This window comes from Abramis brama (genome assembly GCF_963993115.1).
Source record: "Abramis brama genome assembly, chromosome: 1".
NCBI classification, from domain to species: Eukaryota; Metazoa; Chordata; class Actinopteri; order Cypriniformes; family Leuciscidae; genus Abramis; species Abramis brama.
In genome coordinates this window covers 21,664,044-21,679,219 of record NC_139963.1, presented here as the reverse complement: position 1 = coordinate 21,679,219, position 15,176 = coordinate 21,664,044, and the positions used below count along the sequence as shown (strand labels likewise).

The window sequence follows — 15,176 nt, the reverse complement described above, 5'->3', positions numbered from 1 at the left end:
TTTTTCATGCTTGTAGAGGACCAGTGGTTACGTTCACACTGTAAATTAAAAAGAGTGATAACTGCATTTAAATTTCGGAGAGAATCCGCAGAATTTTAGTCCTGTGAGTCATGAAATTGCGATGATTGACACAGTAACTATAGCAACATGAGAACGTGATAACCAAAGCAACATTTTGGCGTCTAATAATGTTATGATTTTTGTTACATTGATTTAGCCTACACTTTAGTCATAAGTTTACATACACCTTGCAGAATCTCCAAAATGTAATATTTATTTATTTTTTAATGAGGATGATCATAAAAACATTGTTTCTAGGCTATTTATTACTGCCCTGAAAAATCTTTTTCACATAATGGATGTTTAATAGCCTAGTCCACAAGAAAAAATACAAACACAAAATACAAGACAAATTACATAGGCTTTATTTTAATATTGTGTTTCTTTACCTGAATGATCCACAAGTTTTTTTTTAGTTTTTTTTTTTAATGGTTGTTCATGAGGAAAAGTCCTCCAGCTCCTGCACATTCTTTGCTTTTCCAGCATCTTCTGCATATTTGACTCCTTACTAGCAGTGACTATGATTGTGAGATCCATCTTGTCACACTGAAGACAACTGATGGACTCATACACAACTATTACAAACCCTGCAAACATTTAGTGATGCTCAAGAAGGAAGCAACCATTAGGAGCCAGGGGGTGTACATTTTTGAACTGGATCATTGGTGTAAATTGCTCTTATTTTATTTTAAAAATCATTAATTAATTTAGTCCTGCCATTTAGAGGCTAAATAAGATATTAGCATGTAAAACAAAATAAGATCATCAAAATAAATAAAAATTAAAAAATCAACGTCATCTTGCTCGAAAGTTTACTCCTGGCTCTTAATGCATTGTGTTATATTTTTGAGCATTACCTTGCAGAATCTGAAAGATGTACGATAGGTAAACGTATGACTGTAACTATACATTGGAATCATTTAGTAAGGTTTAACATATTAATTTAAGAGCTCAGTGTTGAGACCTTTCACTGGAATTTGATTGACATGCGATCTGACCAATCATAATGCAGATACCTGCCATTTTTGTCCGACAAACAAACCAAACCAGATAGTAGATTAAAGTCATTGGACTTGAACTTGAAAAATGGTGTGTATTGAATTCTTTTTGCAGTTCTGATGTTCATTCATGTTTAATTCGTGCTATAACTAGAAGATATTATCAGTTCATGTGCTGCTTGAGTTGAGGCCTATATTAAAGCACCACAAAACGGTGTGTATTGTTTTAATTTCATAAAAATAAAAATTACAAAATTTGAAAGCTGAGACTTTATTTCATACCAGAAGTAGCCTTGTCTTGTCTGTTGGCGCATTGTCAGTGTCCTCTTTGCTCCGCAATATATATTTCACTGTGTGAGAACATATTTCCGGAGTGAGAGCGGAATGGCTTGTCGGACGTAGCGACAGTAAGAGGGGCGGGTCTTTGTGAAAGGTCAATTTAAAACCATTTAAATCTTTGTGGACTCGGCCGGACTCGACTCGGACTCGGATGTTAACCGCGACTCGGCCCTCTTTGGACTTGGACTTGGACTCGGACTCGATTGTTAAGGACTTGGACTCGACTCGGACTCGACAATGGTGGACTCGGACCCAACACTAGTAGACACTAAAACGGTCCAATGCATAAATCATTTTTTATGATAAAATAATTAATATTTCTGTGCCACCCCAGACTGGTTGCTGGCCCTTGCCTGGCCACCCCTATGAAAAAATCCTGCCTCTGCCACTGTATATTGATTAGGCCTACTTTGCTATTCTATAAATATATAGGTCTAATAAGTTGTATTATAATGCTATAATGTATGAAATATATTTATCTAAATGTATCAATTAGTTTCTACAATATTCACCAGAAGTTATCATTTCAGGGGTTATTTTTCATAATTTTCAAAAACAACATGGCAGATGTAGTACTGTATGTCTGGATTACATTCATATCTATATTCATTTAGAACATTCTTTTTAAATGCAGTTCAAATGCAGTATCTACTCAGACAGTATGCAATTTCCGACACACCGTAAGCCTTTGGATCAATGATGTGAGTTTGGCGCAGGCATGTCTATTTGGACGACTAATGGAAGACAATAGGAATAACACTTCAGCTGTAAGAAAAATAACACAGTTTTTTATCATTAAGTTATATAGTTATATTATGTTATGTAATTTGATGAAAACAGCCAAACAAAGCACTACAACAAAGAATAAGTCTCATTTACAAATAATTCCGTACACGTAGCTTTCTGTGCAACCTGTTCACTCTTGTTGAGAATAAACAGTAACATTCTCAAAACCAGTTAAAATACAACAAACAGTTTTATATATGCCAACAGTAGGCTACACGCAAATTCGCAGAAATGTCATTTTTGTAATTTATTTTTACCCAAAATTAAATTTAGTTCAAAGTTTTGTAGACTCACTTAGCCTACGTTTTCCATTTCTAATAATAGCCTATGTTTATGACTTGTTTCTAAGGCCCCCTATAGTACAAGTGATTTATTTACTCGCTTGTTTTGCGTGTGTGTGGTTTCAGCTGGGTATTGAAACTCATTATTGATACAATTGTGATTTCTGCGTGAAAGCGTTTGGTGTTTGTATGTCAAGCATTTCAAAATGAATTAACAACAAGCAGAATACATTCAATGCAGCGAATAGCCTGTGTGAGCTAGGCACAGACAAAAACATTCATTTTCGACTAATGCGTTGTTTGCTTTCCTTGCTTTCCACAGTGTGCACAGTGGAAAAGAGAAAACAAAATAAGATTTTTCTTACATTCATTTAAAGCATTACTGCCATCTGTTGGTGAGACTGTCATAGCACAGCAGCTTTAACAAGTCCTTCTGAAGCTCCAACGAGTTTTTCACCAGCTTTCATTATGTACATGTGAAAGTTGTCCTAAACCTGTATGAGTTTCTTGAGTTTCTTGTGTTTCTTGTGTTGAAGGAAGATATTTAAAAGAAAGTTGGTAACCAGACAGTTGATGGCACCCATTGACTTCCATAGTATTTTCCTACTATGGAAGTCAATGGGTGCCGTCAACTGTCTGGTTACCAACATTCTTCATGATATCTTTTTTTTTTTTTTTTTTGAGTTTTGAGTTTTGGAGAACAGAAGAAAGAAACTCATACAGGTTTGGAATACGTAATTAAAATTTTTGGGTTAACTATCCCTTTGGAGTGACATTTTAAATAAAGCAAAGATTTTACCTGCGTTTATTGTGCTCAGTATCATGCACATTTTAGCCATGGCCCTCGCTTGCATCTCTGGGTCCATCTTTGAGGACTTCACATTTATTATTATTTTTTTAAATACACCAAACTAACATGGAGTCCTAGATAATTACATTCCAGACGATCCACTCATGGCAACACATGGCATCGTGAAGTATCCGGATGGATGAGGGAGGACCGTACAACCCTGATCTGGGCTGGGGGTGTATGCCGGAGGTTCATCTGATGGGTTATTGTTCGGACTGTCAACGGGGGCGGCGGGGTTTTGAATGGCTGGCATGGCGGTGGGAGGAGTTACAACGTAGCCTCCATTTATTGGAGCAAAACTCTCAGACTTTCCTAACACAGATGTGTGATCTCTGACTGTAGACCCGTCCAATACTTTGTCCTGAGAGCAGGGATCCTCACAGCACAGAATATAAGGCCCACTGAAGTTCATGCCTGATTTGTCTTTGCACATGCCTTCCCCCACGTAGGTGCACAAGTGGTTTGATCCACATGACTGTCCCATTTTAACAGCATTTAAACTCATATCTTCAGTGTTTAACAAAAGCGGCTCGCAGGTGACACTGTAACAAAATTATGGATAAAATGTCAGACATAGAGATTTAAGATGCACTTTAAAGTCGACATGAATTTCAATACGCAATCCACACCATAATGCAACATATTTTTTCATAATCTAAAACAAAATATAAAACTATTAAAAAAAATGTTTGGTTATTGAAACAAAGCTGAAGTCAAGTGTCTTTTATTTATATAGCGCTGATATAAAAATGAAAGCTAAATAAAAATATTTAAAAAACAAAAAGTGATAAAAATTACAAAAGTACAACATTTACAAAAAAATGCACACACAAAAAAACTGAAACCATGAAAATAAAAGCTAATTCAAAATGTGTATAAATACAATATTAGTATATAAATTATACTAAAATATCACTGTTGCAGAGACCATACTGTAATTCCTACACAAAAGACCATGATCATGCAAATATATGTAGACATCACAAGTGCACAACACATTCATTTTGTGCCAAATTTAGAACTGTTTTATTGTGAAATGTTTTCATTTGAGTGAGAGCTTACCTGCTTTTGCAGATACTGAGATTGTCTGTAGCCAGCAGAACACAAACAGAGGCCGCCTCTTTCTCAATGATATGCGGCCATCCGGTGGGAGACTTCTGAAAGAGAGAGAGATAGAAAAATGAAATATGTAATTTACTAGTTATAAAACGTAGGCTATAAAGACAAAACTGATAGGCAAAAAGCCGGAAGAAGAAGGTAATCTGGGTAGTTTTTGCCTACTCTTTTATGAGTACTGTGAATTCGGACATACTTCTTTTGTCACATATGTTTTTCAGCTACTATATATAGTAGGGAAGTATGTGATTTCAGATGCAGCCAGAGAGATGGCTGAGAGACATTACAAAAGAGAAACGGTCAGAGGAATATCACTGGGAGCAGAAGGGTTTTGATCAGGCAAGAAAAAAAAAAAAGTTGAAATAATCAGTCAGTAAAGACACACCTTGATCATCCCCTCCAACACTTTGCTCTTTATGGGCGATGGAAGCGAACCGTTCCATAACTTGATCCTTCTGTTAATGGAATTACACGCATGAATAAATAAACACACATACAAAAAAATCTACATAATGAATGTTCTTGTAGCTCAAACACCATGGGCTAGCAATACCAGTGTAATGAGTTTGATTTTCAGGTAATGCATGTTGGATAGATGCATAAATGCATAAATGTGTGGTGTGTTTTACCTGTGACAGGCAGGAAGGGCATTGTACAAGATGACGACAAGCACCACCACAAACACAGGAATCAAAATGTAGATGACAGAGCTGGTGGGCAATAAAACTACACACAAAAAGCATCATGTATTGAGTTATGTCCTGTGGGTATCAATTAATGTTGTCCTATAAGCTTAAATAATTTTACAAAGATGTTCCCAGAACTTCTTACATCTTTTTTATTTTAAAAGAATCTCTCTATGAATTCAGTACACATGTATAAAGTTGATTTTTTTAATGCAAAGCACATATGCACACATAGGACAGAGTATACAAGAGTACAGAGTATACAACACACTCAATAAGTATATCTGAATGAATAAATGAACAAACAAATAAATGCATACATACACAAACACACATGCAGCAGGGTGATTTTAAATGCTCTGTGCCACTTTTTTAATAGTAATTTCAAAATTCACCCACTCTACCCAAATTCAACGCATGTGTCAATTTTAATAATTTACTTTTTTCAAACCTTATTTAATAAATGATTTAGTGTGTAATTTCATTTATATGGAAGAAATCAGTAATTCATCATTTTAAACCATTTCCAACATCTCAGTTGTGAACTGCGCACTGACACATTATCCAAATTTGTCTAAAATTAAATTAGGAAAGAAATATATCAACATTATAAAATAGGGTTGTATGATCAGAAGTGCAGAGTGTTACCTGGCTTAGTGGTGAACACTGCTGGCTCCGACCAATCTGATGGCTGAACTTTATACACGTCGTTTTGTTTAATTACAGGCAGTAATCTGATCTGGGCCTGGTAATCAGTTGAATGATATAGATTCCCAGAAGGAATCGCAAAATAGTTGACCCCCTCTTGAAGGAGAATGATCTTTGAGTCCTACAAAAAAAGAAAGTAAAACCAGGCATGTGATCAGTCACAGCTACAATGAATCATTTAGTCAATGCAACACAGTTACCGAAAGTAGCAAACACACCTCGTTGGTCGAGATGTTTAGCTCGGTGGAGTACTCTATCTCCGCCTTTGTTGGAAGAGCTGGTACAGACCAGTTAAAGTTGTAGGTGCCATCTTCTTCCATCACCTTAATCGGGTCAGGTTGTAAAAATTTAACTTGAAGAAAAGAAGAACAAACATGAATGTTCTTCCTAAACTCCAGAGGGCAGCACTGGCACTCAAGACTCCACTAAACAACAGAGACTTACTGTGTTCTGCAGTTCTGAACGTCTTACTGAATAGCACTGGTTTCAGCTCCACTGTTAACAGGTAAGGGTCAGAGACATTCACAGAACACATAAACTCGGATAGCTCAGCGTCCTGGGACTGCAGCTGAGGATATTTACAACAAGCAGATAATCTGAGGGACAGAGAAAGGGTTGTCAATGTACAGGATGTGACATCACACTGTAGATCAATTATTAGGGACATCATATGAGTTTGGGGTGGATGGAGAACTCACTCAGCGTTATCACTGTCACTGCACAAGAGATGATAAGACATAAACTGAACATGGTCTGTCTTCATTTGCCAGGAACACGCCACAGTTTTTTCTCCCACAATCACACACTGCAGGTTAAAGGCTCCATCTGCAAGAGGCCATGAACTTCATTAAAACAGGTATTTGCAGTATAATAAGGAAAAAAATGTATAGATTGTGAGCAAACATAAATAAATAAATAAACAAAAATAACACCATTGTGAGTCTTCCAGGACACTAGGGGGCTCCAGTCACTCCAGAGTCCTACAGGACCCCGCGCCCTCACTCTGGCTTCATAATGGTTGCCGGGCAACAGTGACTCCTTGTCAATTATATACTCGGACGCATTAATGTTATCCACAGTCTGTTCCAGTAAAACAGAATGAAATTTTCAATAACATGCAACCAATAAAATCTGACATCATAAATAACCTTAAAGACATTGTATATGGTTGTTGAAGCCATCTGCTTTATTATTTTTTACTTATTTTTAAATTCAAAAGTAAAGCATTTATCAGTTGGAAAATCTACATTACCCATAATGCTGTACAAAAATTTCACCAAAAGGGTGGTGGGCTATATATGTATATATATATATATATGAAAACAGATAGGCCTACATATTTTTGAATTGTTTTTTTTTTTTTTTTGATTATGTTGTTTGCAATGGTATTTTAGTTCTTTCCCTCAATAAAAATGTAAAGAAAATCTTTGTTAGTGCGTCACTGAATCATTCACTGAACCGTTTTGCCTAAAAAATCCCTGATTCATACACGAACAAAACAAGCGCGCTTATGAGTGTGTTCGACCTGAAGCGGTGCAGCGCGATCGCTGTATGACATCAAAGTACCGCGAGGGCGATTAGAGAGCAGACGGCTCCGTATGCCTTCGAAACGCTTTTACAGTACTTTGATGTCACACGACGATCGGTCAGCGCAGCACCGCTTCGAGTCGAACACACCTTATAATGACTAATTCATTTACTGAACTGATTTTTTTTTTCAAATATACTGATTCATTCAGGAAGTAAACACCCTGTGTGTTTCACGGAGACAAGCAATAGTCGGTTGTTCTGTGGCTTCTTTTGGAAATATTGTCCTTGGCGGAGCAAACAACTGTCAGTATTGCGTCAAAAGTGTAAGTTACTCAATATTAACACATTGATTATTGAACTGTTGTGTAAAACATATTCACACTTGCAATCATGCTGTAGCCCATGTTATATATAATTATCACACGGCTCTGTGAAATACTTTCTAATTCTAATTGGTCAATTGCACCATCCAGCATGGTTATTTCCTGATAACGACTGGTAAAAACTGATAACACATGCACAGTCCTGATCCCCCAACGCAAAGCAGATAGCAACCGGCTGGATGTGCATAATCCCTTACTTAAAGGGATACTTCACCTCTGGAAAGATGAATGTGTATTTAAAATGGGTCATTTATGTAGTAGAAATGTGAAATTATTTTTGAATTTGGAGCTTTCTAGACTGAGAAAAGCCAGAAAATGTATTTTTGGCTTATGTGGATGAAAGACAACAACTCCCAGAATGCACTTGCTTCGCTGCTCTACGAGGCCACTCCCAAGCCACGCCTACCGGTAAAAGCGCGCAGTTAAACAACAAGACTAGGCTACTAGTGAGTCTCCGTGACGAGTCTGCCTGGGATTTCGAGATCACCCGAAATGGCCAAAAAATCCTCCGATGACGCAAAATGACGTTTTTTTGCGTCATCGGACGATTTTTTTCAGACAAAAAATACATAAATCTCTCGTCTCAGGGGGACATGAGGGAGGAAAGCACGATAATCCTGAAGTATCCCTTTAATTCATCACACTGGAAATATAAGTTGTAATATTTATGCAGTATACAGTACACAAGTATTTTGGCAGCATGTTAAACCACACAACCATTTATTTTTCCACAAGTGGCATATACTGATTACATAGGTAACACACTGATTGTGCATGTGCAAACACACATTAACGGGTAACCAAACATTGCGCAGTCAGGCTAACCAATCGCATAAATACACAAATAAACGCACTCAGCATTCACCCTTGTAAATATCCCAATCTTGACGGTGGATCTATCTCCAGTTTCAGACCGCTAGCATCACTCTTTCATGTGGAGGCTTTATCTTAGGTGGGAAAGTTTGAGGTTATTATGACGTTTCCTTACAGTGTCAGATTGTGTTGTTTGATAGTACAGTGAAACAAAGCTGCTGCAGCATGTTGTAGACAGGATATTCACACAAGGCATAGAAAATGTTGCTATCAGATTATATTTTGAATATATCAAGTATATCATCAAAATCTTTTGTAACATTATAAATGTCTGTATTGTCATTTTTCATAAATTGAATGTGTTCTTACTGTAGAAAATATAAATGTATTGAAGACAATTACAAACAATTGTGTGTGTGTGATAAATTGTCTTCAAGATTTTGATTTCAAATAAATGCTGTTTTTTTGTACTCTCTATAAATTCAATAAACATGAATAAAAAATTATATATATTATACAATTATATCATTTTTTTCATGTTTATTGAATCTAACCCTAAGGGAGTATGTTAGTACCTTATCTTAAATTAACATCCCCTTAGGGGTAGATAGAGCACAGTATTCTGACAATGTACTGTATATGTGTGTACTCACAGTCCAATCTTGCATTCTGCTATACTGAAGCTGGTATGTTAGAGTTCTTGTGATATTTGAGGATGCGGGATATGGGCTTTTCCAGGACAGCAGATGACCTCCGCCATCAGCCACCTTCTCCGTCAAGTCAATCGGGGCCTTAACTTTTCCTAAAATCACACACAGAACGGTGAAATGCCTTTCCACACCAGAGTTGCTTTAGAAGGTAAAATACATGCACAAAACACACACTCACCATGCTGAGCAACTTTGAAGGTTGTGGCTTTGGGGTACTTACAGGGTACTTTGAAATATAGAGTGTGATTTGTACCAATGCCAAACCTTCTAGTGTCAAAGCGACACTGGTGAAATGTCTTCCCATTGGGAAGCACAATGGGTCTGAGCGGTTTGCAATGTGTTTCTTGTCTGAGAAGGAGAGAGAGAGAGAGAGAGAGAGAGTTAATTTTCCCCATTGTAGTCTTTCTTTCTTTCTTTCTTTCTTTCTTTCTTTCTTTCTTTCTTTCTTTCTTTCTTTCTTTCTTTCTTTCTTTCTTTCTTTCTTTCTTTCTCCTACCTCTTGCCCCAGTAGTAAAGTTCAAAGATGGATTTGTTTGCTGTAGCCTGTGGAAGACCATGCGGATCGACCTCCCAGCTGCATTGTGCATGTGTCATGTAGTCATTGTAGCACTGCAAGGAATCCATCAATGGAGATTCTAAATCAAGAGATCAAAGGTCAGTATTAAAGGTAAAGTCACCAAAGCATGCAGAGCATGCAGTCACCAGAACATTTTTCTCTGTTATAGTTATAGAACAGATATTGTTATAGTTATCTTTATATTTACTGTTCTTGGTGCTTTTAGGATGTCACATTACAGGACATTCTTCCCAAAAGTATTTCATGGAAACCATTGGACATTAAAATTGCAATGCATGAACACTGCAAACTTTGTTTCCAAGAACATCGCTATCTCACAGACGTGTGACCACAGACAGGAACTTCTAGAGGCTTAGATTGACAAAGTTCTGGATGATGTAATTTTTGGATTGCTAAACTTAAAGGGATTTTTATATACTATTTTTAGATTCAGCAAGGCCCTCAAGATTACTTAGAAGTGAATTTCTAAAATTCTGCAAATCTAACTGACCACATCCTCAAGTGTCTGCAAAGGAAAATCTCTATTGACTGTCTAGCTAGGTCCAAGATAAGAGTTTATTTTTGCGGGGATAATAAAATTTATATGTATGAGTGCAGGACGGAGGCCACAATAAGATTAGAGAGACCACCGATAAGGTCTATCTGATGGACACAGGCCTGAACTACACAGGTCTTATAAAATTGAATGCAATAATATCTGAAGGTGTTATCTTTCTCTCTCACCTTTCCCAGTCTCGACTTCATAATGAGGACACTGGTTGTCACCAATGCCCCGTCTGACCAGCAGAGTGAATGAAACCATATGCAGAATCCATGTGGAGAACATTGTAGCCGAGATGCACTTTTACAGCAGGCAATTCTTCTGTTTACTTCCAAGATATCTGAATATTTACAAACCAGTGTTGATGGTTAGAACCATTCAATTTAAAGGGACAGTTCACCCAAAAAAAGAAAATTCTGTCATTGTTTATTCACCCTGCAGTCGTTTGTTTTGAAGAACTTTGGGGTACAAACAACATTGAACCTCACCGTCTTTCAAAAAAACAAGGCAATCTTCAAAATATCTTATTTTGTGTTCCACAGAAGGAAAAAAAGTCATACAGTTTGGAACAAAACATGTGAGGTGCTAACAAAGGGTGAGGTAATTTCAAAATTTTCATTTTAGGGGAATGACATTACGCTGTTATAAAAGCAAACACAAAAACACACCACAGACATGCTTCTGGGAAATACTTATTGCTTTGAAGTACAGAATTTCATTTTTCTTACATTACATTTTTCCTGTCATTAAAAAATACTGCATTCACACAGCAAACTTTAAAGCTGAAGTGTTTTTGAAGTCATTTCTGTGCCACCAAATGAAACCAAATTGTAAAAATAAAGCTGGTTTTCCTGAACACTAGACCTACTCCCGTCTGCCATTGTTCCGGCAAACAGATTGTCCTGCGTAAAACTCATACCATCGGTTGTGTCTTCAGTTAGAAGTGTTTTAACATAGAAACTGACAAACTTAACTTTAAAAGTATTAGTTATTTTGAAAACGTAACAAAGCATCTAAAAATGAAGGATGAAGCACAAAGTTGTATATATAAAATAGCTTACTGTTTGAGACAAAAGTATGGTGATCTCCAAATCCATCTTTAAATTGAGGATTCAAAATCCATATTTTAATTAATGGAGCACCTCAAGGAACAGGTGCAAATCTTGATAATCGCTCTAGATCTTCATGGCACACGTTTTGTACAATAACTGTACATAAAACTACGCTTCTGCGGTGAACCTGACCCTACCCTTAACCCACTAATGGAGCGACACAGCGTAAAACACAGACGTGGTACTCTGACACTGATCTCGCAACTGCCAGGAAACTGTAAAGAAAGGGATTTCCCTGAGCTTAAAAGACTGTGAGGGGCGTTGGGGGAAAGAGATGTGGTAAAACTGAACACGTTCTGTCGGAAATTGACTTTAAAATATGTGTAGTTTGTAAAAGTTATTTTCGTTTCTTATGTTTGTCTGCCAATTTTAAGTTTACGCTTTCATTTAGAGGTTGTTTGCCGTACGGCTGCTATGTTTAGCTGCGGTGAATTACAGGAGCGAACGTAGGTGAGAGCTGAAAGGGCAAAAGAAACAAAAAACATGTTTTACCTCACTCCTTGTTCCTACACTGACTTACAATATGTTTTCACCGCAACAACTCTTGGTGGCCTTCATGTTTGCTTTGCAATAAACAAAGCAAAAAAAAAAAAAAAAAAAAAAAATACGGTTTAACAGTGTAAAACACTGCAACAAGACAGATTTACTTGTTTTCAGAAATCTAATAATTTTTTTGGTATTTTTTGTTTGTTTATTTGTTTTAAGCATAAAACGTAATAAATTTAGCTATGCTTAAAAGCAACACTTTTTTTTTGTTAAGATTTTCTTCTTGAAACATCTTCCGAATATATCTTCATGTTTATTTTTTAGGTTAAATGTTGTTATTTCTCAGAGAATCTTAGGGATAAAAACATGTTGAGAATATAATTATCTATAGTCTTTTTGGTTTCTGATTATCTGTCTACTCTATTATTGAGATGATCTTTAATCCATATAAAATCAGGGTAAAGGTCATTTTTGATTCGGAAGTCTTCAGAGACGCTTATAACAAAGTTGTTTTTTGAAAATTGTTAAATTACCACTTCATGATAACTTATCAATGATCTTTTTTCCATATATCCCATTGTATTATCAATGTTGTTTCAGTCTTTGCGAGTTCAATATAATGGAAATATTTGATATTTTTCCAAACATTAGTGCTCTATTTCATGAATTCACCCAAATTATCTTAATATCATATATTTTCCACTTCTGTCACTGGTGATTTTTGAATTTGACTAATTTTAATACTATATAAAACATATATGTCTGCGAATTGCAATAGCTGAAAACTTATTACACAATTTCATACTCATCTAAAAGTATATTCTTGGTTTAAAAAATCCTTACCTGTATTTCTGTCATCAAAAGCAGGCTAGTAAACTTCCCATTCATCAGTGCTTGGATTAAAGAGTACTTATCTTGGTCTGTTGCTAATCGACTTCAAATCAACATGCTTTAGCCTACTAGTGAGTGTGTTTGAGGCGGTGTTCTCATAACTGAAGTGCATATGCACACATGAGATCATTTACTTGAACTATAGCTCAAAACCAAAAGTTCCTTTTTTTTATCAGTTGGGTAAAAACAATAGTTGTTTGGTCATCAAAACAGACTTCCACAGGAAATGGGTTAACATGCTGCAGCTGAATATGAACCAATAACTAAATAATATCTTAATCAATATATTGACTGTATTCACCTTTACAGCATGAACGGCACCTTCTTATGGAGAATGAATGTCACAGCTTTCGTACAGAACCTCTACACACATTTCACTTCACACATGCAAAAATACATTCACACACTCATACTTCCACATTCAGTTGCTAACACATATGTTGAGGTATACCCATGAACTCACATTTGCAGACGCAAACAGCAGTGAGAGCTTTCCAGTAACAGGCAGGAGATCCTGAAAGTGTCAGAACTCTTTCTCTTCCTCTTTTTCTCTGTGCATAGTGTGCGTGTGCACGCATGAGTTATACTCAGCTCTTCTATTTGAAGTCATAGTGAACCTAGGTGTTCAAGTATATCATGTATAAGCCATTTGACTTTTTGATTGGTTGCTGATGGAAACATGTTTAAACACCCAGTTTGTTTGTCTTATATTTCCAGTAACCACGAGCAATCCCTTGGTATGTGTCTCTGAATTACGAACACAAGTGTTCCTTAACAAACACAGGATGACTAAAAATACTATTTTTGTCACTGGATGGTGCTTGTCCCCACAAAAGTTACCGCACAAGGGTTGTTCAAATCCCTAATGCTAAATATGTGCCATACTAGTAATTCTGTTCAATTAGAAGGTGACACTGAGGCTACATTCACACTGCAGGCTGAAACGACCCAATTCCGATTTTTTTTGCCCCTATGCTACCTGTATCTGATCTTTTCATGACAGTCTGAACGACACAGATCCGATCTTTTCAAATGCGACCCAGGCCACTTGGGTATGTGGTCCCAAATCCGATAGGGGAGAGTGGGGTGAGTTGTGCCAGTTTTTACTCAAAGTGACTTTAAAGTGAGGCCATGGCAGTAATGCCTTCAACTTAAGGATGTACATATATTTCAGGATGTGGTGCATCCCTGAGAACAATAACTTTGGATCTGAAATAAATTGTTTCAGAAATATAGCTCTTGGGAAAAAAGTGGTCTCATGGCACAACTTGCCCCTGGTGCGGGAGAAGTTGTGCCTTTGGGGGAATACATTGGGGGTAAATTGTGCCAGTGATTTCTGAAGTAAAACAGAACATTTTAATGTTATGAACCGTAATGCTATATGAAAGCAAGATAAATGCAATACAAAATGACTAATTTAAGGTTTATTTAGATATTGTCACCCTGGAATACCATAGCATGCGTTTTTCCTACTATGGTCAATTGCATAGGGATTTTGTATTGAACATAACTCTGGATCACAGTGTCATAGAGACAAGGGGGCGGGCTCATTTTACTCAGACGACCAATCAGTCTCTCAGGATCATTGTGAAGCTATCAAACTATGCCCTAGCAACCATTTAGAGCACCATAGCAACACAATATATGATATTTGTGAATCATTTCAGGCAAAAAGGCTTTGGCAATAGATGCATGTTGACATAGCGCTGTCTGTCAATTATGTAACATATAAGAATAAAGTGACTAGGCTAATTTCTAAACATCCTATTGTGACATAGGCCACTTAAAAATGGAATAAAACTTCTTTTTAATAACATAGTGCAAACTCAAAACTGAAATCAGTGTTAGCTAAATTAAACAAATAGCAGGCAGGCCCAAGTAAAACAATGATGAGGCATGCCCATCTCCTCACTTCTCAAGATTATCCCGTGAGTATGTAGGTCTAGGTGGTCTGGATCTGGCACAACTTAACCCAGGCCCTTTGGCACAAATCACCCCAGACCCACAAGTTTGAAAAACGCATGATCCAGCAGTTAAGAGCTAACATCATGCTAACTGTATAGAATTATTGTGTAGCCTACTAAAGCACTAAAACATGTGTGAAATGTTTTCAAACTTGTCTATAATTGTTCAGACACTACAATCAGAAAACCTTAATCATAGAAATTTTACTTTGAAAGGGAAAAAACAGTTTTTTGCACTAAAATGTGCTTAACTCTCATGCCATGTGTCTCTCTTCTTTGGAGGATGAGTAAAAGTGATTGCTTTTCAAAATGATGTGGTCACATGACCAATTTCTTCTATGGTTT

At 36.7% G+C, this 15,176-nt stretch overlaps 1 protein-coding gene across 4 annotated transcripts; it reads right to left on the bottom strand.

Moving 5' to 3' along the window:
• Positions 1 to 2,306: 2,306 nt before the first annotated feature.
• Positions 2,307 to 13,460, bottom strand: csf2rb (colony stimulating factor 2 receptor subunit beta). 4 transcript variants are annotated; one of them, XM_084114840.1, is made up of 14 exons: positions 13,331 to 13,460; positions 10,561 to 10,718; positions 9,757 to 9,895; positions 9,439 to 9,608; positions 9,204 to 9,352; positions 6,757 to 6,904; positions 6,523 to 6,649; positions 6,269 to 6,420; positions 6,043 to 6,176; positions 5,765 to 5,945; positions 5,060 to 5,156; positions 4,816 to 4,885; positions 4,377 to 4,471; positions 2,307 to 3,856 (listed from the first exon to the last, which is right to left on the bottom strand). In XM_084114840.1, exons 2-14 carry the CDS (start codon positions 10,661 to 10,663, stop codon positions 3,397 to 3,399), a joined length of 2,025 nt encoding a protein of 674 aa, XP_083970966.1. In that variant the 5' UTR covers positions 10,664 to 10,718; positions 13,331 to 13,460; the 3' UTR covers positions 2,307 to 3,396. The 4 variants fall into 4 exon arrangements, with proteins under 4 accessions (XP_083970966.1, XP_083970967.1, XP_083970964.1 ...); XM_084114841.1 differs by lacking the exon at positions 13,331 to 13,460 and adding an exon at positions 13,169 to 13,287; XM_084114838.1 differs by lacking the exon at positions 13,331 to 13,460 and adding an exon at positions 12,820 to 13,280.
• Between the last annotated feature and the right edge of the window lie 1,716 nt (positions 13,461 to 15,176).